We start from the raw sequence: 27,095 nt of genomic DNA, 5'->3' as shown, positions 1-27,095 counted from the left end.
TGCATACTCGTGGCCAATGGGCTGCCAGCAGGGGGGTGTCAATCAACCCGATCGTACTTGATCGGGTTGATTTCCGGCGATGTCTGTCCGGCTGCTCAGAGCAGGCGGACAGGTTATGGAGCAGCGGTCTTTGTGACCGCTGCTTCATAACTGCTGTTTCTGGCGAGCCTGCAGGCTCACCAGAAACATGGGGCATAAAGCTCCATTTGGAGCTTGATAGATAGGCCCCAAAGTAAAAAATAAAGATAAAATACAAGCAAAAATATTCCACAGGAACAAACACCCAGAGATCTATAAACAAACATTTTTTTTTTAAACTGCAGTACACACCTAACGAAAACAGTCCGCTTATAATTAGTAAAAAAGGTATATTTTTCTAAAAATACGGCATTGATTTTTTATCCTTCATAAATGTGGAGGGTTTGCTATATTTTTATATATCTATTTTATGTAAGACAATAGCTAGCTCTAATTGGTTAGAAAAGGAAATTCCCCTAGACTGGAGATGGATGACGTAATATGCGGAAGTTAAATATCCAACTAAAGAAACTGGAAACTAAATTAGAGATCAAACGAGACAAACAATGTAATACTCATTCAATAAGGGAATTTTTATAATGACGCATCGATCAGGTTAGTGGTCATGTAAGATTTATTAACATTTATCAGTTAAAAAATAAATATTGGGGAAGAAGGGTCCGAATTTCCTAACAAGCATAGTAGAGGTAAGATTTAAATTGTGCATTTAATTAGATCAGTATGATGGGTATGATGCTACACACATCAATGAATGAAATTAGTTGTATGTAGAGGATTGATTTGACTAAATTATAAAAAGGTAATAACATGTTTTATATGAAAGGGCTGGTATATGTAATAACAATGACACATTATATAAAGGGTTAATATGAGACCAAGGTAATTACTACAAACACCTGCCTGAAGGGAGGGAGCACAAAAGGGACATTTGTTTGGAGGGTGATGCATTTATATTCTAGAGCTCTCAGTTAACAATTATATGCCTGATGAAACAGCAAGGAAGCTGAGAAATGCGTTGCTATTTTAACACATAGGGGGATATTTATCAAAGACTCAACTATGTTGCATTCACCGGCACCAATATGCTCGTCTAACATTCTCGCTGCTATTTGGCTTTTTACCAACTTTATTTATACCCTGTCACTAAACGCTGCCACTATACTAAAATGTTTAACCCCTATCCCGCCGCTCCCGGACTCCGCTGCAACTGTAATAAAGTTATTAACCCCTATCTCGCCGCTCCCAACCCCCGCCGCCAATGTAATAAAGTTATTAACCCCTATCCCGCTGCTCCCGGACCCCGCTGCCACTAAATAAACGTATTAACCCCTAAACCTCTGGCCTCCCACATCACTACATTAACTAAACCTATTAACCCCTAAACCGCCACCCCCCACATCGCCATAAACTAAATTAAGCTATTAACCCCTAAACCTAACAACCCGCTAACTTTACAAAATAAATTTACTAAAATAAATTAAAACTTACCTGGAGAATTAAAATAAACTATTTTTAAACTATTAATTAACCTACCCTAACTATTATACTACAATTACATTAAACTAGCAATTAAATTAACTATATTACATATTAAAAAAAAACTAACCCTACTCAAATTATTTAAATCTACTATTAAAAATTGCTAAATTACAAAAAATAAACGCTGTTGCAAAAAATAAAAAACTCTAAATTATGAAGAAAAAAACCCCACAGTATCAAAAATAAAAACGAATTACACCTAATCTAATAGCCCTATCAAACTAAAAAAGCCCCCCCAAAATAAAAAAACTCTAGCCTACAATAAACTACCAATGGCCCTTAAAAGGGCCTTCTGTGGGGCATTGCCCCAAAGAAATCAGCTCTTTTACCTGTAAAAAAAAAAAAAAATACAAACACCCCCAACAGTAAAACCCATCACCCAACCAACCAACCCCCCCCCAAATAAAAACCCTATCTAAAAAACCTAAGCTCCCCATTGCCCTGAAAAGGGCATTTGTATGGGCATTGCCCTTAAAAGGGCATTTAGCTATTTTACCTGCCCAGACCCTACTCTAAAAATAAAACTAACCCAAAAAAGGGACACTGAACCCACATTTTTTCTTTCTTGATTCAGATAGAGCATGCAATTTTAAGCAACTTTCTAATTTACTCCTGTTATCAATTTTTCTTCTCTTGCTATCTTTATTTGAAAAAGAAAGTCAAGAACCTTGGACAGCACTTGTTTATTGGTGTATGAATGTATCCACCAATCACCAATCAGCAAGAACATTATAGAGCATGCGATTTTAAGCAACTTTCTAATTTACTCCTATTATCAATGTTTCTTTGTTCTCTTGCTATCTTTATTTGAAAAAGAAATTCAAGAACCTTGGACAGCACTTGTTTATTGGTGGATGAATTTATCCACCAATCAGCAAGAACAACCCAGGTTGTTCACCAAAATGGTCCGGCATCTAAACTTACATTCTTGTTTTTCAAATAAAGATACAAAGGGAATGAAAAACATTTGCTAATAGGAGTAATATGGAAAGTTGCTTAAAATTGCATGCTCTATCTGAATCAAAAAAGAAAAAAATTGGGTTCAGTGTCCCTTTAAATAAACCTAACACTAACCCCTGACGCTCCACTTACAGTTTTTGAAGTTCCACTTGAAGGATCCATCCAGCCGGCAAGAAGTCTTCATCCACGCATTCTCTAACATCTTCATCCATCCGGCGAAGTCTTCATCCATGCGGCCTCTTCTATCTTCATCCATCTGGTGCGTAGCTGGTCCATTCTCAAGACATCCGGCATGGAGCTCCTCTTCAATAAGGCCGCCGCCGTAAACTAAAACTTGAATGCAAGTGACGTCATCAAAGATGGCGTCCCTTGCATTCCTAAGAGCTCAACAGCCATTAGAATTTTAGCAGCTCTTTTCCTATTGGCTGATTGAAACCTTTCAGCCAATAGGAATGCAAGGGACGCCATCTTGGATGACATCACTTGCATTCAAGTTCCAGTTTACATCAGCGGCCGTATTGAAGAGGAGCTCTGCGCCAGATGTCTTCAGGATGGACCCGTTCCGCGCGGGATGGATGAAGATAGAAGAGGCCGCCCAGATGAAGATTTCTTGCCGCCCGGATGAAGACTTCTTGCCGGCTGGATGGATCCTTCAAGCGGAACTTCACTTGGTTAAAGCACCCCACCCAAGCTCATGTGTGCTCATGACAGTGTAATAGAGTTGTGAATATTAAGCCAGGGAGTCTCATTCTATTATGAAGAATAAAAGCAGGAATGATTCAACCCTCTGAGGCAAAGAAGTGTAGTGTTAGGACCAGTCTATATTGGGGCACCTTGTAAGTTGGTGACTGGCTCAGCAGAATATGGCCATATTGTGTGACTAAGATCCCAATTTTATTTAAAAAAAATAGTTGTTTCTTCATGTTTTTGCAGGCAGTTTTTTGCAGCAGTTCAAAAAATATGTTGTGCTTTTGAAAATGGATGTGCGCCAATACCTTTTTGTTTGTATATATATATATATATATATATATATATATATATATATATATATATATATATACTGTATATATGTATATATGAGACCTCATATGTTTGAGAACTTATAATTTTTTGTGCAATACTTTTTTTATTAAGTTTTATTATATGGTGTTATTCTAAGTGTATAACTGTATTTTGTAATGTATTTTTTGTGTGTTGTGCAACACTTTTTTGTTTTGCTGTGCGGAGCAGGCTTGCATGGGCGAACCTACACCCACAAATTTAAGAAGCCAAAATTGCTTCTTTTACCTCTCTGCTACTTTAAAAGGGGCAAGATTAATCACCCCAAAACTCGCTCATTCATTGTTATATGCTGCATTTATGCGATTTATCCCTCTTTCTTGCCTGTGTCCCGGGTTAATGAAACAACAATAGTCACGTCTATGATATACATGTGTTCTTCATATCTATGTGTCTCTATGTCTAATATGTAATATGTAGCATAAAATAAAATATATGTGATATGTAATAAAAAATAATATATATGTAATATGTGGTATAAAATAAAATATATGTAATATATAGTATAAAATATGTATAAAATGTAGTATACAATATGTAATGTATAGTATAAAAGAAAATATATGGAATATGTAGCATAAAATATATGGAATATGTATTGTAAAATATAATATATGGAATATGTAGTATAAAAATTATTTTGTACAGTTTACTGCTCTTAAAATGCAACTTTTATTAAAACCAGTAGTATCAGACCATAAAAATGTTAGTATAGCTGTTACATTAGCAGATTTTGAAAATGAGCCATCGTTTTTTTCAAGCCAATAAAATATGTTTTTCAGTTCCAGAGTTTTTAAATATTGGCCTAGACAGAGAGACTGAAACGTATTTATCTTGGAGCACTATTAGAACAGCTATAGCTGCCTTTTGCAGCAACCTTCTAGGACATCACTCAATCATCATCATTACAGTGATCATTGTATAGTAGTGTCAAATAGCAATATTATTATTATTATTTAGTACACATGCAAAACGAATGGTACATCTTTAAAAAAACCAGTAAAGTCAAATTTAAACTTTCATGATTCATATAGAGAATGCAATTTTAAAGAGCTTTCCATTTTACTTAAATGATCACATTTGCTTTGCTTCTTTCCTTTGTTGAAGAGTAAACCTAGGTAGGCTGAGCCACAGCAATTCACTAGTTGCTGAATACATTAGGGTGAGCTACTCAATAGACGCATATATGTGCAGCAACCACTCAAAAAGGAAATAAAGAGAACAAAGCAAATATGATAGTTGAAGTGAAAAGGAAAGTTGTTTAAAATCACATGCGCTATCTGAATCATGAAAGTTTCATTTGATTTTACTGTCCTTTTAACATCTGTTCTATCCAAAAGGAAGGGTCTTGGCACTCTAAACTGCACAATGAAAACACAAATGGATACCACAAGTCAATGCTGCTGTATTGATTGCTAAGGTTTACCTAAGGTAGATATAATAGGTAAATATATCATTTTAATTATACAGATATTGCAATATAACCACTACATAGTGCTAATACAGATAACAACTTGGTTACTGTATTTTGAGCTGTAACTGTGGATGATTTTATTGGTCGATTTGCAGCGTACCAAAAACAAATTTATAACGTGCTTCATTTATACTGTCTTGTGTTTGGAGTTACTATAGCAACGCACTCATCAGTTCCACAAACTACTGATCTGATTTAGTGCCACGTTCTTTTGGCAGTTTCTGCATCTCTCCTCTTCATCTGTATCCAAATATTCCTATGGCTATAAAAATATTATGTGATAGGCCTAAAGCCTTGATTTGCAGTCACATAACTTTCAAATCTGTTTTGTATGGTCAAACTTATAGTTGTTCCAAATCAAAACAAATAGCTAACTAGAGGAAAGACAGAGACTTCAAAGAGAAAAAGTCGGCTTAATACCAAATATTTCAAAATATAATTTACTTTTCTTCTGATACATAATTGTAAACAGTTATTAAACTTTTACAACACATTCATTAATGGATAATTCAATCAAACAGAAATACAAAGGGAGTGGGGGTTGCCAGCACAAAACAGGAAGCGAGGTAATAATGTAAATTAAGGGACATTAAAGGGACAATCTAATATAAAAATGAATTGCACTAATTTGTTAGAGCACATTATTTTGCCAGTAGCAGACCTACTCAACAGGGGACCCTGGTGCAAAGTTGTTGTTTTCTGAGGCCCACAAAAGTAACTCAGTAAAATAGGCAATAGCAATAATATACATGCAAATGAGTATAATGCTTTTGAAGATAGATATATAAATAGATATGGATAGATAAATAGATAGATAATAGATAGATTGATAGATAGATAAAATAGATCTGCACACGCCTATGTATAGACTAGCTGCTATGGGCCACCCAGCACTTGGGCCCTAGTTCCACATCAACTGCTGCACTAGTGGTAGTTCCACCCCTGAATTTTCCATTAGTTTTCTTTGATAACTAAAGGCTTTTTATAAGGTTCTCACTGTTTTCAGTATGCTGTTAAATTTTAAATAGTTGCTGAATACAATTATTGTTTTCTTGTTTTTTTTATGTCTGTTTACATACTAGATGGTTTTCATTTGTACTTTGAACATGTAAAGAAATGTAACTTTGATCTTAGACTGATTACAAGACAATAAATATATTGAATTGCACATATACCTTTAAGAAATACTGTCTTATATATGAAAAATGCAGAAAGATTGCTTATATACAGTATAACCTTTAGTTCTAAACAACAACACGGTAGCTCCTCAGAATATAAAAATTAAAAGACAGTGTCAGGAATTGTTACAATATAGAATTATATTCCCTTTCTTCTATCTGTTAAATCACAGAGGGAATTGCTAGTGCGCTAGCAAATCAACCTTCTTTACCTATCTGAGGGCTAGATTAAGAGTGGAGCACTATTTCTCGCTTGCAAATTATAAATTGAAAGTTAGAATATAGACTTCAATGGAGCAATAAAAGCGGAAAAATCCTAACATCGATACTTGCGCACTAACCCGAATCTTCATAAGCCCCCTACTCTAATAACCCCTAAACTGCCACATAGCCCACCAGAAAGTACCCCACTACACTATTAACCCCTAAACCAGCACACCCACCCATCGCAAAGTACCCGACACATTAGTAACCCCTAAACTGCCACACCCCCATATCACAAAGTACCAATCATTAACTCCTAAACCTCCATACTAGTGTAACAATAAAATAAACTAAAGCAATAGCCCTTAGAAGGGCTTTTTGAAGGGCATTGCCCTAAAGTGAATTAGCACTTTTTCACCTCTAAAAATACTACCCCATTCTACAATACAATGTTATACTACCTACTCGAAAAATTGCATTTGGTTGGGCAGTGCCCTTAGAAGGACATTTGGTAGGACAGTGCCCTAAAACTCTTTTGCTGCCAACCCCCCCAAAAAAAACACAGAAAAAAAGCCGCCCACTAAACCCTAAAGATGATACTCACCAAACTTGAATCCGGCTCCTATGTGACTGCCAACTGTGGTTCTCCTGACCTATTCCTGCGGCGGTGATCTTCTATCTTTATCCCAGCAGTGTGTTTTTTTATGTAATGTTATTTTTTTATGTAGCGATGTGGGGTTTGATGGTTTAGGGGTTAAAAGTGTAGTTTAGTGCAACTTTTTCCTATGTCCAAACTCTTTACGCAAAATTTCAGGTTGTGTAAAAAGTTTGGGCATTAAATGCAATTGTGTTAGAGCGATTACATTTACTTTCAACGAGCGCACATTGCTGCTCAACTCGGCCCATAGAAAATACGGGGAGCATAAATTCCCGAAAGTTCGTGCAAACGAATTTGCAGTAATTTAAACAGTGTGCTACTTGTAATATAGATTTGACTGTAAAAAACACCACAATCTCGTGATGGTGTTTATGCTCCTCATGCTATAAATAGAGCGCCACTCGTAATCTGGCCCTGAATCAATTTCTTAATGTCATATTTTTATGAATTTATATGCCAAAAAAAAAAAACAAGAATGGTATTACATTTAATAAAATACATTTTCCATTGTAAGGTTACCTTATATGCTCGGAGTCATGAACTGTACTTATAAAGCATTCAGGCCTCTTAAAAATAATGAAATATGTTTTATCATAGAAAGCACCTGTATTCTTTAAATGAATACTATAATATTAAATGTGTAGCACATTATAAGACTATACATTTTGTTCCTGGCTATTTTGATTGTCATGATACTTAAATCCGAACATATTAATCAGTTTGACCGTTCTTTGAAAATAGTAAAATCCCTAATAAGTAGCTACTACTGTAGGTAAGTAAAACAAAATTACAACTTTTTAAATTTTAATTACTGAGATATTATTTTTTATTTTAACCTACAAGAAATTCTGCAAATCCCTTGGGGGAAAAAAATCATTTTAATACCAATTTCAAATATAATATATAATAATGAGGCTTGATTCAGCCCTGTACTATGTTCTTTCCACAGACTTTTTGTTGGGCTTGTTGTATTGGCCTCAATCTAGACCTCTCCAGGTAAGTATCAGTGAGAACCTCTGCTCCTCCTGATTTTGCTATTTTTTTCTATATTCTATCTCATACTTTCTTCCTGTATTCTCTTTAGCATAGGTTTAAAACCACGAGGGTGCACTGGAGCAAGCTGCCTGCCTGGTCTAATTATCCTATATGAAGCATAGGAATAAATATAATGTCTCTTGGCAGGTTTACTCTTTAGGTGGTATTACCTGAACATAACTGCATCTTTCCAGTTGGAATCTGTATATCTCTACTGTAAAGTATTTGATTATTTTTTCCTTCAAGTCACCCCAGAGAGTATTTAGAAGACATGCTTGTAAGACAAGGGTTAAAACTTAAAGATAGGATTCTTATAAATGTCACACACTGCATATGTGATGTACTTCTAGTTTCTTGCAAGACTCAGGATGTGCTTTTTTCCCCCTGTTCTAAAATTAGCAGACTCAACAAAAACATTCGGCCAGATTACGAGTTTTGCGTTATGAGCGGCTCGGTAATAACTTGCAAGTTATTTCCACTGCTCACCTTTAATAGCGCTGCTATTACAGGTTTGCAAAAACCCGGCGTTAGCAGGCAATATGGCAGAGTTGAGCTCCATACTGCACACAAATAACAGCGCTGCTTTGAGCTGGTTTTACGTGCTTGTGCACGATTTTCCCATAGACATCAATGGGGAGAGCCGGCTAAAAAAAAGCCTAACACCTACAATAATGGAGCGTAAAGCTCCGTAACGCAGCCCCAATGATTCCTATGGAGAAAGAAAATTTATGTTTAAACCTAACACCCTAACATAAACCCAGAGTCTAAACACCCCTAATCTGCTGCCCCCGACATCGCCGACACCTACATTACACTTATTAACCACTAATCTGCCGCCCCCGACATTGCTGACACCTACATACACTTATTAACCCCTAATATGCTGCCCCCAATGTCACCGTCACCACTATACTAAAGTTATTAACCCCTAAACCTCTGGCCTCCCACATCACTAACACTAAATAAATATATTAACCCCTAAACCTAATCCTAAATCTAACCCTAACACCCCTAACTTTAATATAATTAAAATAAATCTAAACACAAATTACTATTATTACCTAAATAATTCCTATTTAAGACTAAATACTTAGCCGTAAAATAAACCCTAAGCTAGCTACAATGTAACTAATAGTTACATTGTAGCTATCTTAGTTTTTTTTTTTTTTTTTTTTTTAAAGTTTTTATTGAGGTTTCAAGAAATATATTACAAATAATCATAGGAAAAGCATGATAGCGACACACCTAAAATTAACATTCAATGCAAAATATTGATGGCTATGTATGACACTGGGCAATCTGTAAAGTGTAAAAGACAAACCTGAATTAAACCTCATTTTTACATTTTAGGGTTCCCCTATTGGACAAAAGACCACTCTTGGACCTATACATTATCATGAGACATAAAAGAGGGGGGCTAATAAATCCTGGAGGCCACTCTTAGGCCATGATGATAATGTAACATACTCAACGTTTTATTAAACTAAATAATTGCAATGGCAAGAAAAGTACCCTAACTTGCATTGTTAACAGTATTACATAAAAATCACTTATACAGGACATATCAACTAAACATTAGTATAGAAAAGTTAAGTCTTATATACACAAGTTCTATGGAACAAGTAAATCTCTAGATCACTAGCTTTGTATAATATAACTCTGGGATGGTCCCTAGCAATTAACAATGTATGCCACTCAACATGGATAATGAAGAACCAATACTTAAAATATATAGAGGGGATTTAATATATGGGGTATGAGCACATGCTCTGTATTACACTTTGGCAAAATTTTATATCAAGGGGGGTGGGCAACCTTGGGACATTACTAGCCCCACAACTAAATATAAATATAGCATTGAGATGAACTTAAGGTTTACAGATGTAGTCTTAGCTGCAAATGGAAGAGCTTATATTCCTGTATAGCAAGAAACATCAAACCCCAAGCATCGCATAGCATAACAATAAACTCAGTAGTCAGTAAAACATATACGTAATCACGAACAATACTAGGAGACAGTGCTGATGTACAAGAGTTAAATATCTTACTGCTATAGGGGATCAACATAGACGACATGCTGTTTACCACAGGGGAGATACTCATAATAAAGCAGATAACTCTAGCAAAGCTTTAACGGAACAAAGAACAAATAGATATACGTAATATCGAATAAACAATCTAAAGGCAAGATCATCTCATCCAGTGTATAGATAATGTCCCTATTAGGCTATATAGGATATCCTAGCGCCAGCTTTAGCCAACTCCAGTTTGAATTTGATTCAGTTCAATGGACTCGGTCTTAGTAGGACTACCGGGGTGTTTTTCTCCCCTCTCACGGTTTTGTTTGTTTGTTTGACAAACGTGTTAATTTTCTTCACTCTGAGCGCCAAGGCGCTATGTTTGCCACTTGTAAATAAATTAATTTTTGTGCATTGAACCGCTGCTTGTGCTCCTTTTTCACTTTTTGCAAGATCATCTCATCCAGTGTATAGATAATGTCCCTATTAGGCTATATAGGATATCCTAGCGCCAGCTTTAGCCAACTCCAGTTTGAATTTGATTCAGTTCAATGGACTCGGTCTTAGTAGGACTACCCGAGTTAGTAAGTAGCGACCTGTGAGTGCTGTACTGAGGGGGCCCTCTCAACTCTCGAGCCACTGGCTCACTCAATAACGGTAATCCTTGGGGATTCAGATCGGCTGTATACTCAAATTGGCTCAAGCTCAAACCCCGGGTCCGGGATCCGGCCGCACTCCACCACCCGCCTCCAGGGCTCAAGACCTGATAGTATATGGTCTGTGTTACCAGAGTCCGTGTCAAGGTCTGGGGTTGAACAAAGACCAATCCATTGTATATCGGAACTCTCCCTGGGCCACCCATCTGCTGCAACTGTTGTCTAGAGACCTCAGTGAGACTACAGACTTTTGAGATGTCTTCATCAACCTGCAAACCAGTGCCGTTAGTGGTCGCAGTTTCCACTGTGTTTTCCTTGGCAGGTAGGCAGGCCGTGGTATTTACTTGATCCGCCCGCTGTTCAAGCATGTCCTGTCTGTTACGGTCATCATATAGGATAGCATGCTCATCTGGGCTCTGGCAGCTATCGTTTATAAGAAAGGGGTATTCAGTCATGTCGTCATCTGCGCTCTTTCCAGCTGAAAACCTTGCAGGGAAGAGGATCTGGGACAGTTGGTGTTCCAGGGTAGAAAAATGAGACTGAAGTAGTTGTAGGATCGTTGATTCCCATTTATCGAGTGCTTCCATTTTTTTTTTTATTTTAAACTGCGCACTTTGTGTGATGGTAGTGGTTGACTTTTCACGAAGGCACTCGCTGAGTATGTTGAGTGATTAGAACAAGGATCTGTCCAGAATTAACAATCTGGATTAGTAACCCAGAATCAAGGATCCCGGGGGGGTATATGCACGGCTGCTGCAACAACACAGGCAAACTCACGGGAGAGGCCGCTTGACCTCGTGGATAAACCTTATGAAGTTAGCTGAGGAACATAGGTTGGTCTGCCTTCTGTAAGATATTCCTAGACTCCTTTTAAGGTTCACAAGACAACTCGGTTTGGAATAGCAAAATAAATTGTTAAACTTGGAAAAAGTCCTTTAAAGTATAATTAAGTCCAGGAGCTCTCCTCTAATGCATCCTACCGCAACAGCTATCAGCTCCGCCCCCCAGCTATCTTAGGTTTTATTTTTATGTTACAGGTAAATTTGTATTTATTTTAACTAGGTAGACTAGTTAGTAAATAGTTATTAACTATTTACTAGCTACCTAGTTAAAATAAATACAAACTTACCTGTGAAATAAAACCTAACCTGCCTTACAGCCTTACAGTAAAACCTAACATTACACTAAAATTAAATAAATTAAATTAACAAAATACATTTATCTAAATTACAGAAAATAATAAACACTAAATTACACAAAATAAAAAAGAAATTATCAAATATTTAAACCAATTACACCTAATCTAATAGCCCTATCAAAATAAAAAAGCCACCCCCAAAATAAAAAAAACCCCTAGCCTACAATAAACTACCAATGGCCCTTAAAAGGGCCTTTTGCGGGGCATTGCCCCAAAGAAATCAGCTCTTTTACCTGTAATAAAAAAAATACAAACAATCCCCCTACATTAAAACCCACCACCCACACAATCAACCACCCCAAAAAAACCTACCTAAAAAACCTAAGCTCCCCATTGCCCTGAAAAGGGCATTTGGATAGGCATTGCCCTTAAAAGGGCATTTAGCTCTTTTACGTTGCCCAAAGTCACTAATCTAAAAATAAAACCCACCCAATAAACCCTTAAAAAAACCTTACACTAACCCTCGAAGATCCACTTACAGTTTTTGAAGAACGGACATCCATCCTCAATGAAGCCGGGAGAAGTCTTCATCCAAGCGGCAAGAAGTCCTCAACGCAGCCGGGAGAAGTCTTCATCCAAGCAGCAAGAAGTCTTCATCCAGACGGCATCTTCTATCTTCATCCTTCCAACGCGGAGCGGCTCCATCTTCAAGACATCCGGTGCGGAGCATCCTCTTCTTTCGATGGTTCTTGAAGAATAAAGGTTCCTTTAAATGACGTCATCCAAGATGGCATCCCTTGAATTTTGATTGGCTGATAAAATTCTATCAGCCAATCGGAATTAAAGGGTAAAAAATCCTATTGGCTGATTGGATCAGCCAATAGGATTGATCTTTAATCCTATTGGCTGATCCAATCAGCCAATAGGATTGAGCTTGCATTTTTTTTACCCTTTAATTCCGATTGGCTGATAGAATTCTATCAGCCAATCGGAATTCAAGGGATGCCATCTTGGATTACATCATTTAAAGGAACCTTTATTCTTCAAGAACTATAGAAAGAAGAGGATGCTCCGCGCCGGATGTCTTGAAGATGGAGACGCTCAGCGTAGGAAGGATGAAGATAGAAGATGCCGTCTGGATGAAGACTTCTGCCTGCCTAGAGGACGACTTCTTGCTGCTTGGATGAAGACTTCTCCCGACTTCGTTGAGGACTTCTGCCCGCTTGGATGAAGACTTCTCCCGGCTTCATTGAGGATGGATGTCCGTTCTTCAAAAACTGTAAGTGGATCTTCGAGGGTTAGTGTTAGGTTTTTTTAAGGGTTTATTGGGTAGGTTTTATTTTTAGATTAGGGACTTTGGGCAACGTAAAAGAGCTAAATGCCCTTTTAAGGGCAATGCCCATCCAAATTCCCTTTTCAGGGCAATGGGGAGCTTAGGTTTTTTAAGTAGGTTTTTTATTTTGGGGGGGTTGGTTGTGTGGGTGGTGGGTTTTACTGTTGGGGGGTTGTTTGTATTTTTTTTATTACAGGTAAAAGAGCTGATTTCTTTGGGTCAATGCCCCACAAAAGGCCCTTTTAAGGGCCATTGGTAGTTTATTGTAGGCTAGGGTTTTTTTATTTTGGGGGGCTTTTTTATTTTGATAGGGCTATTAGATTAAGTGTAATTAGTTTAAATATTTGACAATTTCTTTTTTATTTTGTGTAATTTAGATAAATGTATTTTGTTAATTTAGTTTATTTAATTTTAGTGTAATGTTAGGTTTTACTGTAAGGCAGGTTAGGTTTTATTTCACAGGTAAGTTTGTATTTATTTTAACTAGGTAGCTAGTAAATAGTTAATAACTATTTACTAACTAGTCTACCTAGTTAAAATAAATACAAATTTACCGGTAAAATAAAAATAAAACCTAAGATAGCTACAATGTAACTATTAGTTATATTGTAGCTAGCTTAGGGTTTATTTTATAGGTAAGTATTAAGTCTTAAATAGGAATTATGTAGTTATTAATAGTAGGTTTTATTTATTTTAATTATATTAAAGTTAGGGATGTTAGGGTCAGAGTCTATGATTAAGGCTAACTGAAGCCGAAACATGTTAGACATGTCTATCAGATTTGTGCTGTGTTTTTAAGAATATGCTATGTTTTAAGAAGAAGTAATAAAGAGAATTTTTAAGTTTTGCACCTGTGCCGTTATCTTTTGGTGATTGCTGCAATATGGCATAGGAGAGTGCCGTTCGGCCAGGTTCAAGCAAAACTTTTTTGTAAAACAAATCCCAGTGGCATCTGGGTTATCCCACAGGATTTCCAAAGTGGGCCGCCAGGACCAGTGACACCCCAATCGAAGAAAAAATTCCCTAGATCATACGGAACGGAGGATTCTGCAACACCCCGACACCAGAGGCAGAAAGGAAGTCACATGACCGAACAGGCCGGGTGACGTCAGACGCCGTAACACTGGTGAGGGGAGAGGAGGCTGAGGCTGAGCGGCAGTAGTCGGCACCTTCAAACCGAAGTATTGGAGTGGATAAGCCGTGAAGAGCCGCTGGGAGCCGTCTAGCTGCTTTTGTCCTTCCGAATACGAGAGAGGGAGATCGAACGATCCGGATACAGATCGGAGAAGATGGGGTGCCACTGAGAGCGGTAAGATTCCTTTAGCTCACTACATAGTGTGCAACTTTTCGGTATTTATGTTAGGGTTAGTGTTAGACTTAGGGTTAGGTTTGGGGTTAATAAATTTATTTAGTGTTAGTGATGTGGAAGGCCAGAGGTTTAGGGGTTAATAACTTTAGTATAGTGGCGGCAACATTGGGGTGCAGCAGATTAGGGGTTAATAAGTATAGTTAGGTGGCGGCGACATTCGGGGCAGCAGATTAGGGGTTAATAATATTTAAATAGTGTTTGCGATGCAGGAGTGTGGCGGTTTAGGGGTTAATATGTTTATTATAGTGGTGGCGATGTCCGGAGCGGCAGATTAGGGGTTAATAATTTTATTTTAGTGTTTGCAATGCGGGAGGGCCTCGGTTTAGGGGTTAAAAGGTAGTTTATGGGTGTTAGTGTACTTTGTAACACTTTAGTTATGAGTTTTATGGTACAGCTTTGTAACGTAAAACCCATAACTTCTGACTTTTAGTTTACGGTACGGATATTGTAGTTTTAGGCTGTACCGCTCACTTTTTGGCCTCCCAGGCAAACTCGTAATACCGGCGGTATGGAAGTCCCATTGAAATAGGACTTTTTAAAAAGTGCCGTAGTTACATTGCGTGACGGCCAAAAAGGTGTGCAGTACAGCTGTACCTACAAGAATCGTAATAGCAGCGGTAGTGAAAAAGAGCCATAACGATGATTTTTCACTCATAACGCAAAACTCGTAATCTAGTCGATTGTTAGCAAAAGTTCATATTTAATCATGTGTTTAATTGCTAATGCATATGGTGTGTGTGTGTGTGGGGGGGGGGGGGGGGTAATGGGTTTGTCACAACTCTGTATATATGTTGTGATAATAATGCTATTTATTAAAGGACCACTTAATGCATTAGAATTACATAACAAGTACATAATAAAAAGACAATGACATTTTCTGGCTCCTGTATCATGTGACAGACATCATCCAATCACAGACTAGTATACCCTCTGAGCTTTTGCACATGCTCAGTAAAATGTTGTTTCCCAGAAAGTGTGAATATAAAAAGACTTTGCAAAATTTGATAATGGAAGTAAACTGGAAAGTGTCTTAAAACTGCATGCTCTATCTGAATCATACAAGTTTATTTTAACTTGAGTGTCCCTTTAATAATAGGGAATAAATAACTAAGTAATCTATTGAGAAAGTAATAGTAATCATTTTATAAAAAATATCAAGCACAACTATAACTGCACAAGTTTCTGTGTGAGTCTGTTATGTAATAGAAATATTTCATGGTAATGTAACCATTGGTTTGGTAGAAATGTGTCTTTTACACGTGTGCTGTATTTACAGGTATGTTAGTGAAAATGACTGCAGCATTAAGCAATTAGAATAATTTGTAATATAAAATTTGTATCATTTTAGCTACGACAAGTAAAATCTATTATCCAAATAAGATAAATATTATCATGTCAATCCCTGGGCTGTTATGGAAAGATAAAAGTATAGGCTAATGGCGCTACTTAGATTTTGGGCGATTTCCTTATTTATTTAGTGTATATCTTGAATCTGCAAGAGGGGTTTGGTGCTTGTACTAGGTAAACATTCACATAAATTCCGAAAAGGACTGAACAAAATGGTACAATAGTAGCACTTAATCGTCCTCATATACTGTATGTTTTCACAAAGTTCCTTCATGATAAAGATTAAAACTTAACTTTTATTGAGGCTAGAGGTTTAAAATAAAGATAATTAAAAACACAAATGTAATCTTTATGATGTTGTCTGTCTGGGTATATAAGGGAATCACTTGGACTATACTGAAAAAGGTAAATCTGATGTATCTATTGATACCAGTTAAATGTTAATATGCCTCAGAATATATGTTTATATAACTGGATCCATTAGTATTTAGTTGGATTCCCAAGCTCAGTTTCATTTATCTCACTTAGTTATCCCCCATTATTGTAATTGTTAAATCAATATATAAGTTACATTTGCAAGTTAAAATTAAAAGATAGAAGCAAAGACGCTACGGAGTCTCTGAGCAGCGTCTCTGCTTCTATCTTTTAATCTTAACTTGAAAATGTAACTTATATATTGATTTAACAATTACAATAAAATATGTTTTTCTAACTAAAGAACAACACACAGCTTTTTCTAATTGACAGTAGAATAGGTAATGCTCCGCACTTTGACTGTATGTACAGTATGTAAGCATATATATATATATATATATATATATATATATATATATATATATATATATATATATATATATATATATATGTGTGTGTGTATATATATATATATATATATATGTTTGTACATATGTATTTATATGTTTATATGTGTATATATGTCTGTAAATACACATATACACATATAAATATACACTGTAAATAGATATGTTCACACATATAAACATTTTTTTAAAATAATTTTTATTAGATGGTGTTATAAGCGTAAGTGTACTTTGTAATGTATTTTTGATATGTCTTGTGACACTTTATTGTTTCGAGCTCTGAGGTGGTGCTTACCTGACGCATTAACTACAATTGCACTCAAGTGATTGCGTTTACTTTCAACTTGTAATATGAGCGAAAAACCTGACATGCACAATCACCTGAGATAAACCGCTTTTCACCCCCGCTCCACTCATAAACTGGCCCTTAATAGGCACACCACCCAACTAATTTTACTGACCACACGACTAAAATGGAATTTTAAGTTAAAATTAGCCAATATTAATTGTAAATGTTTGTTGCACAAATTATCACTAAATCAATTTCTGTTAATTACTTTATGCTTTGGATAAAGTAACTCGCACCTATTTACTTCATAAAGCCCCGACTGGCTAAATATTCTGTAGAACAGTGTATCTGTATGATCAGGAGCACTAGTTTTTGTTAATTATCCTTCTAATCTGTATCTCTTACAGCAAGCACGTTTCATGCCTTATTGTTACTATTTTTTGTACCTCTATTCCTGCGTATTTTGTGTTGTACTTTACGCTTCACTGCAGAATAGAACTTAATTTATTGTGAGTAATATTTTGCTACCTCCACATTGAAAACAATATAAAAATGTGTTTGTAAACTTTATTTAATCTCTCTCTTTAATACAGTCTTTTGCTCTCTCTTATTTCACTGTCTCTCAGTTTTGTATTTATTACATTAGAAAATGTATTTTTTCCTTTCAGATACTTTCTTGCAAAACTCAGCATTATCTCTTCCAAATACAAATTTCAATAGTAATCCCTGGACCTTTGATAATCTTTTACAAAAACATATCCTGCCAACAGCTGTCAGCTCTTTTTCCCTTGGCTGTTCCAAATGTCTTGCTTACATGGTATCTGATCCAAATAATATGCACCACTGATCTCAGTACTGTTCTAAAAAACTGCAATGAATCATTTATGCTGAGTTTTAAGCAACCTTCCCCAAAACACAATGACTTGTTGCTTAAAGGGACACTGAACCCAAAAATTTTCTTTTGTGATTCAGATAGAGCATGCAATTTTAAGCAACTTTCTAATTTACTCCTATGATCAATTTTTCTTTGTTCTCTTGCTATCTTTATATGAAAAAGAAGGCATCTAAGCTTTTTTCTTGGTTGAGCACTCTGGACAGCAGTTTTTGATTGGTGGATGAATTTATCCCCCAATCAGCAAGGACAACCTAGGTTGTTCACCAAAAATGGGCCGGCATCATAACTTACATTCTTGCATTTCAAATAAAGATACCAAGAGAATAAAGAAGATTTGATAATAGGAGTAAATTAGAAAGTTGCTTAAAATTGCATGCTCTATCTGAATCATGAAATAAATTTTTTGGGTACAGTGTCCCTTTAAAGGTTAGATTGGTGCAAGTGCAATGCACTTTATTGCTTTGATATTTAAATAAGAAGTATAAATCCTTAATTATTCAGATTCCCATATGTTATAGTTCTTTCTGATTATTCAGTAATACGGGTTTCCTTTTAGTGTTTAGTGACTGTGTGTGCTTGGCTGTGTGTCACATTTAAATATAGAGGATTGAGTATGGAATGCAGAAAGAGATCTCCCCACTGTCCCGCATTTTGTGGGACGTTACCAATTTGTGAGCTCTGTCCTGCTGTCCCTACCTCTGCACTCCTTTATGTCCCTGTTTCACTAATTGCTATGCTGTGGACCTGCTTGACCTGCCCATATTGTGTCATGCTACTCCCATTTGTCCAACAAACAAATCTTTTGTTTTCCCTTTCTTTCTGACGATATTACACAGGTACAAGGGAGGAGTTTTGGCAATACTTAGTGGTATCAACGCACATGGCAAGATAATAATGTCAGACAGAGAGGGCAAAAAAAGTAACACTTGCTACTGTAAAATGACAGTAAAGTTAAAATTAAAAAACTTTCATGATTCAGACTGTGAAATTTTAAATAACTTCCAAATTCTCTCTCTCTTGGTATTCTTTGTTGAAAAGGGCTCATGAGAAGCAATGCACTATGGACTAGATTATGAGTGGAGTACTGTTTAGTGCTCCGGTTCATGTGCTAACATCAGTAGAAAGAGGCTTTTTGCGCACATCAGGTTGCGCTGGTATAACAAGTTGAAAGTAAAAAGTTTGCATGCGAGCGAAACCCGACGTGTGCTAACAAAATATTGCAACCATATTAACGTATTCTCTCCATAGAAGTCAATGGAGAGTAAAAAAAAAAAAAACTAACACCAATATTCATGCATCTTGAAAATGTCACATTCCAATGTTCTTCACACACAGAACAATGTAAGTTTTATTGTAAATGCATATATCTACTGTAAATATACCTACAGTTGTAATTAAAATTATTCAACCCCCATTGTAAATCAGGTTTATTGTCAAAATGTACAGACTTTTAGCTGTTTGCAATGAACAAATCAAACAAAAGCAATTAAAATAGCTCAACACAACAAATGCTTCAAGTGGTTTGTCCAAATTCAACTGAAAATGCAACTTTTAATGAACTCTGCAGTCTCCAAATTATTCAACCCCCTGAATAGAATCCCTCACAACAGCACAAATATGCAAAACAGGTGTTGTCTCAAGCACACCTGATGCAGCTAATCAAGAGATTCATTAGTTGCACCAGGTGTGCTTGAGCAGGGATAGGCATGAGCCAAGGCTGTGGCGGACATTTTCTAAAGTAAAGGCCTTTAGTGAAGGACACCAAGGTACATTTACAATTAAAACTATTATTTTATAGTGCTGAATTTTATTATACAGATGCAGAAGATACACATCCAGTATTTCACTCAGGCTTTATTTATTGCATAACTTATCACCCAATATTGCTAGCAGTCTCTTAACAAGCCGCTAATTTTATTCTCACTAAATATTTTCCCTTTCCTATTATTTAATCAGAAAGAAAAGATATACTAAGGTTATGATTCACAACCTTACTATATCTTTTCTTCTTCAAGATGTACACCAATACTGACCCAAAAGCACAAGAAAAGTTGGCTCCAATACTCTGAAAATAATATAAATAAGCCACAGAAGTTTTAGGATTCTGTTCTGTGGAGCAATAAAACAATACTGCAACTTTTTGGCCCGATGGATAATCAGTGTGTCTGGAGGAAGAAGAATGAAGCATATGTTCAAAAGTACACTCTGCCTACAGTTAAAAATGGTGGTGGCTCAGGGATGCTCTCGGGCTGCTATGCATCCTCTGGCACTGGAAACCTGCAGCAAGGCAAGATGAATTAATTGAAGTATCAGGAAATCCTAGGAGAAAATGTAATGTCGTCTGTGAGGAGGCTGAAGCTTGGGTGTCATTGGACTTTCCAACAGGACAATGATCTCAAGCATACCTCAAATTCCACCAAGGCTTGGTTGTAGAAGAAGTCCTGGGAGATTCTACAGTGGCCATAACAGTCACCTGACTTGAACCCCATAAAAAATCTCTGGTGGGATTTGAAGAAGGTGGTTGCAGCACGCAAACCCAAGAATATTACTGAACTGAAGGCCATTGCTGAATAATTTTGATTACAACTGTATGTAGAAATATTTATTTTTGAATAAATAGAACATATTATGCTATGTGAAAAACATTGGAATGTTAAATCATGTAATTTAAGCGCACATGAGAATATGCGAACAGGTTTGCGCAAGAGTTGGGTTCCACTTTTTTTGCTCCATTGACTTCCATGGGGGAATACATTAACGTGCGAGCGATATTCTAAATTCATCTTTTTGGGCTTGTTAGTGCACACGAGCGAAAACAGTTTACTTTCAATATGAATGCAACCCAGTGCAGGCAAAAAGCTTACTTCTTGCAGAATTAACACTCGATCAGGAGCATTAATTAGCGCTCCACTTGTAATCTGTCTCTCTGTGTATTTGACAATTTAAGCAGATCAGCTTCACATGCACATAACCTAATGCATTAATGTGTGAAAAAGGAAATGTGTTTATTTAATTTCACTACAGGGATAGTTAAGATATTGCTGCTCTTTCATACAATATAACTAATAGAAATTATTTGAGTTCAATGTCCTTTTGATCAAAAGTTTAGATATTATTATTGTTGTTTGTTGAAATATATATTGCTCAAAGCAGGAATTTCTTTGATGTTCACATTTGATTAAGAATTTAGACTCTTAACTTAAAGTAATAATTAGTTTTTCCATTTAAAGGGACAGTGTTGCCTCTGACGAAGTGGGGAAGAGCCCCGCGAAACGCATCAGACCACACCCACACTGAAGGACGCTTGCAACCACTCGAGACGTAGCATTCTAGCCTGCTTGAGAACGCTTGTTCGTTTTGGTTTTAGGATAACAATCCTGTGTTTTTTGTGTCCTTAGTGACTTTTGAGTGGACATACACAGCGGTCACAGACCCGATGCTTCTGCTTTTCTTTGGTGGATTATACTTTGTGGACGTATGCAGAGGTGAGCACTAAAGACATTTCTGCAGATTCAAGTGTACCAGAAGATTTGACTGGGACTCTGGGCTACTGAAAAGGGAGACCGAACTGTGTTGTTTACCTACAGATGTGCTGTTAACATACCTCATGTGTTTGAGAGTACAGAGTGTGAGTGTGTTTTTATTGTGTGTTATTAAAAGGTGTTTTATGCTACATTTAGATCAGCCTTTTGCGCTCCTGTTTTTTTTTTTCTTTTTGCCTTTTTAAAGGGACAGTGTGCTGTAAAATTAGTTATACATAAGTGAAAGAAAGGAAAAAGGATATAAATTCAAATGGCAAAGAATGGCAAGGCCGCACCAATGCAAATTTAAACATACTTGTATTTATTGTGAGAACAGAGATAAGAATCACCACTTTTCAGAAACATTTCATAGCATGATATCACATCACATGTATTCAGTAAAACACAGAAATAACAATAAGTTAATAAATGCATAACAAACCATATCCACTTCCAAAACTTGTGCTTGTATCTTATACCACTTGGACTATGATCAGTCCCAAGGTTTACTGCAAAGGGTTAGTGCCAATTGCACACAAGGAGGAAACCTCATAACTAATCCAAGCGAATAGTTGTAAAGGTAGGTATGGCAGCTGCCAGATACTTCGTGGAATTGAGAAGACATGAAGTACAGCCACACACTGAGCTGGTTTTGAGACTTCTTGACTTTGTTTTAAAGAACAATATATTTTCCTTTGATGGAAGATTTTATCAGCAAATTAGGGGCACAGCCATGGGAGCTACGTGTACACCCACCTATGCCTGTTTACATCTTGGCCTCTGGGAACTACAAGATGTTTTTCGTGGTATCTCAGAGTGGGTGGATGCACACAGGCTCTTATGGCTGCGTTTTGTGGGTGACATTCTTATCTTGTGGGATGGCAGTGTGGAAGAAGTGGAACTTTTTGTGACAGAATTAAATTATTATAAAAAATCTGTATAATATTTTCTTGACTCACCAAGTCAGTAGTGATGAAATTACTTTTTTGGATTTAAAAATTTAAATATTGGTAGTTTATTGTTGGGTAAGGGGGTGTTTTTATTTGGGGGGGGGGGCTTTTTTGTTTTTATAGGGCTATTAGATTAGGTGTCATTTTTTTTATTTTTCATAATTTTAGCGTTTTTTTTGTAAGGTTAGATTTTTTTAATTTTTTCGTAGCATTAGGTTTATTTAAATTTGTCATTTAGGTTTTTTATTTTTTCGTAGTGTTTTTTTAAACATGTAATTTAGGATTTTTAATTGGTGGTTTATTTTATTAGAATAGTTATGTTAGGTTCATTTATAGTTTAATCTTAGTTTGTTTGTTTTTTCCACAGGTTTTTATTTATTTTAACATAGTTATATTGTAACTTTTTATTTAAAGTTAGGCGTGTGTTAGGTTTAGGGGTTAATAGTTTAATTTAGTGTTTTGCAATGTGGGGGGCCGACAGGTTAGGGGTTAATAGGTTTTGTTTATTAGTTGTGATGTGGGGGGCTTGTGGTTTAGGGGTTAATAATTATAGTATTGGCGATGTGGGGGGGCGGCGGTTTAGGGGTTAATAGCTTTATTATAGTAGTAGCGATGTGGGTGGGCAGTGGATTATGGGTTAATAGGTTTATTTAGTGTTTTGCAATGTGGGGGCCTGCGGTTTAGGCGTTAATAGCTTTAGATTATTAGTTACGATGTGGAGGGCCGGCAGTTTAGGGGTTAATAGCTAGCTTTTATTAGTTGTGATGTGGGGGGCTTGTGGTTTAGGGGTTAATACTTAATTATAGTAGTTGCAATGTGGGGGGGCGGTGGTTTAGGGGTTAACAGGTTTATTTAGTGTCAGCAATGTCAGGGAGCAGCAGATTATGGGTTAATAACTTTATTTAGTGTCAGCGATGTCGGGGAGCGGCAGATTAGGGGTCAATAACTTTATTTAGCGTCAGCGATGTTGGGGAGTGGCGGATTAGGGGTACTTAGACTAGGGTTTAATGTTAGGGTGTTAGGTTTTAACATAATTTTCTATTCCCCATAGATATCAATGGGGTTGCGTTACGGCGATTTGCCATTCCATGATCGCAGGTGTTAGTGTTTTTCTAACACTTTCTCCCCATTGATGTCTATGGAGGAAAGCGTGCAAAAGCACGTAAACTCAACTTTTGTTTTTTGTGCGGTATGGAGTTTATCGCACCATACCGCACAGCACAAGGAGGTTTTTCAGTAACTTGTAATGGCAGCGTTATGGAAAGTGCAATACCGCTCTTTTTATGCGTTCTTTATGCACCCGGTTTAGCGCACAACTTGTAATCTAGGTGAACGTTATTAAGATATTACAGAATTATTAGGATCTTTATACATTATACTAGTTAAAAGCAGGCTGATCACAGAGTCTAAATATATACAGCATTATTATAAGAAATATCAGGATTACTTAACATTTTTTTCAGCTATATCTAAATTTGTTTTTAAACAAATGTCAAAATTAGTTAATCGTAGTTGCATGTTATTATGGAGAGAGGTGAATGGATTGATATTGTTAATATAATAGTTAGCTATAATAATTATTGTTTTTCTGTGCTGGAATGAAGCTATTATCTGCTTTTATATTTGGGCTATAGTGTCACCAAAACATATAACACAACATAAATATCCAGGGTTTCTTCCTGTCTGCCAAACATCTCCTAACACTGGTATTTACCAATATGGTTTTTTTAAAAAAAAAAAAAAACTCCACTGAGTTAAAGAAACATTGCATTCAAGTTTTAATTTCTCATAAAGGGCCAGATTACAAGTGGAGCTGTATTAACGCTCCCAGTCGCACACTAACTCCGCTAAAAGTACGTTTTCTGAGCGTCGAGTAGTATTCGCATTACAAGTTGAAAGTAAAACTTTTTCGCTTCTGAGCTAACCCAATGCGTGCAAAAAGAGAGCTTTTAATATCGTGCACTTGTTATTTTATTACCCCAAAGAAGTTAATGGAGTGAAAAAAGTGGAAAAAAAAACCTTTTTCTATTTATTCATAAATACATATTTCTAAATATATATGATTTTTTTTGGTACCATATATATCTATACCTGTATGTATACAGCATCTCACAAAAGTGAGTAAACCCCTCACATTTTTGTAAATATTTTATTTTATCTTTTCATGTGACAACAATGAAGAAATTACACTGCTACAATGTAAAGTAGTGAGTGTACAGCCTGTATAACAGTGTAAATTTGCTGTCCCCTCAAAATAACTCAACACACAGCCATTGGCAACAAAAGTGAGTACACCCCTAAGTGGAAATGTCCAAATTGGGCCCAAAGTGTCAATATTTTGTTTGGCCACCGTTATTTTCCAGCATTGCCTTAACCCTCTTGAGCATGGAGTTCATCAGAGCTTCACAAGTTGCCACTGGAGTCCTTTTCCACTCCTCCATGACAACATCACGGAGCTGGTGGATGTTAGAGACTTTGCGCTCCCCCACCTTCAATTTGAAGATGCCCCACAGGTGCTCAATAGGGTTTAGGTCTGGAAACATGCTTGGCCAGTCCATCACCTTTACCCTCAGCTTCTTTAGCAAGGCAGTGGTCATCTTGGAGGTGTGTTTGGGGTTGTTATCATGTTGGAATACTGCCCTGCGGCCCAGTCTCCAAAGGGAGGGGATCATGCTCTGCTTCAGTATGTCACAGTACATGTTGGCATTCATGGTTCCCTCAATAAACTGTAGCTCCCCAGTTCTGGCAGCACTAATGCAGGCCCAGACAATGACACTCCCACCACCATGCTTGACTGTTGGCAGGACACACTTGTCTTTGTACTCCTCACCTGGTTGCCGCCACACACGCTTGACACCATCTAAACCAAATAAGTTTATTTTGGTCTCAACGGATCACAGGACATGGTTCCAGTAATCCATGTCCTTAGTCTGCTTGTCTTCAGCAAACTGTTTGCGGGCTTTCTTGTGCATCATCTTTAGAAGAGGCTTCCTTCTGGGACGACAGCCATGCAGACCAATTTGATGCAGTGTGCGGCGTATGGTCTGAGCACTGACAGGCACTGAGACAGCACTGAGATACTGTATATATATAAGAAAAAGGAGGCACTTTATAAGGTGAGTAAGTATGGGCAAAGTTGGTTAGCCTCAAAGACAGACAACGGACAACTCACATTTGGTTGGGCGTATGGTCTGAACACTGACAGGCTGACCCACCCCTTCAACCTCTGCAGAAAAGTGTCATTTCTTCAGTGTTGTCACATGAAAAGATATAATAAAATATTTACAAAAATGTGAGGGGTGTACTCAATTTTGTGAGATACTGTATATATATATATATATATATATATATATATATATATATATATATATATATATATATAAGAAAAAGGAGGCGCTTTATTGGGTGAGTAAGTATGGGCAAAGATTGTTAGCCTCAAAGACAGACAAAGGGCAACTCACATTTGGTTGGGCACTACTAGTAGTGGACGTCACACGAGCTGAGGCACACTGGTCCCTCCAGCGAGACTGACACAGGCAAAGACAGCCGACTGGAAGATGCAGCATACAAACTCAGTGACGTCAGTTGCTGGTAAGACAGAGTAGGTGCGGTCTTGCACGTCACAGTCAGGTGATCAGCTCAGTCTCGACTGTGGATACAATGTATCTCCAATTGCAAATACACAGCCCCAATCGTAGGGTATCAAGTGTTCACAGTTTGTATATAATTACAAAAGGAACACAACCTTAGGAAAAAAATTCCTCAATATAATAAAAATGATTTAAAAGCAACATGTTTCTTGGTGGTACATCCACCAATTCATCAGGCTTAAAAATGGTTACTAGACACAGGTTTATATCCATGTATGATTGACAACGCCCACCAGATATCAGGTTAGGTTGATGATACAATACTAATTGGAAAGAGTCTGTGTCTACAAATAAAATTCAAAAAGAAGAAAAGAAACCACACTCTTGTGTAAAACATAACATTTATTCTTCTTCTTAAAATTGGGACAGCAAGCCACCCATGTAAGTGAGGAAGGGGATGCACAGCACACCGGCTTTCACGTTTCGGTAATCTGCCGTAATCATAGCCTAACATGTGTGACATTCCTTGAATCTAAAAACCCATAAAAATATACTGATTGGTTACAGAAAAACGCATTCCCCTACCATACACCTGATTGACAAGGTAATTGACTAGGTAATTGAATTGTTAAATACACGTAGAATACAGAAGTACTTTGTCACAAAGCATGCTTAAAGAAACATTGCAATGATGCACAAACAGCAGACACAATATATTATTATTAACATGTGGGTATTCACTATTCCTTCAAGGAGACCACTAAGTGGAATATAGTATACAAAAACGCCTAGATTTAGAGTTTTGTCGGTAAAGACCCGCGGTGCTAACGCTGCTTTTTTTTCCAGCGCACCCTTAAGACAAAGTTGGTATTTGGAGTTGTCTGAGTGGCTGCAATAGGCTCAGAAAAGGGAGCATTGAGCATAATTTAGCGCCACTTCAACCCTCAATACCAGCGTTACCTATGGTAGCGGTAAGCTGGAAAAACGTGCTCGTGCACAATATCCCCATAGGAAACAATGGG

General features: G+C 36.9%; 1 protein-coding gene across 1 annotated transcript in view; it reads left to right on the top strand.

Moving 5' to 3' along the window:
- HPGD (15-hydroxyprostaglandin dehydrogenase) overlaps positions 1-21,696 on the top strand; it is a 222,648-nt gene extending 200,952 nt beyond the window's left edge. Inside the window, exon 7 of the mRNA XM_053703841.1 lies at positions 21,243-21,696. Within this exon, the coding sequence (XP_053559816.1) occupies positions 21,243-21,309 (67 nt within the window). The 3' untranslated portion in view covers positions 21,310-21,696. The remainder of the gene's footprint in view (positions 1-21,242) is intronic.
- The last annotated feature ends 5,399 nt before the right edge of the window (positions 21,697-27,095 follow it).

Source organism: Bombina bombina, chromosome 2 (assembly GCF_027579735.1).
Source record: "Bombina bombina isolate aBomBom1 chromosome 2, aBomBom1.pri, whole genome shotgun sequence".
Taxonomy (NCBI): domain Eukaryota; kingdom Metazoa; phylum Chordata; class Amphibia; order Anura; family Bombinatoridae; genus Bombina; species Bombina bombina.
Note: the sequence above shows the minus strand (reverse complement) of the source record. Positions and strands in the feature narration are given on the sequence as shown.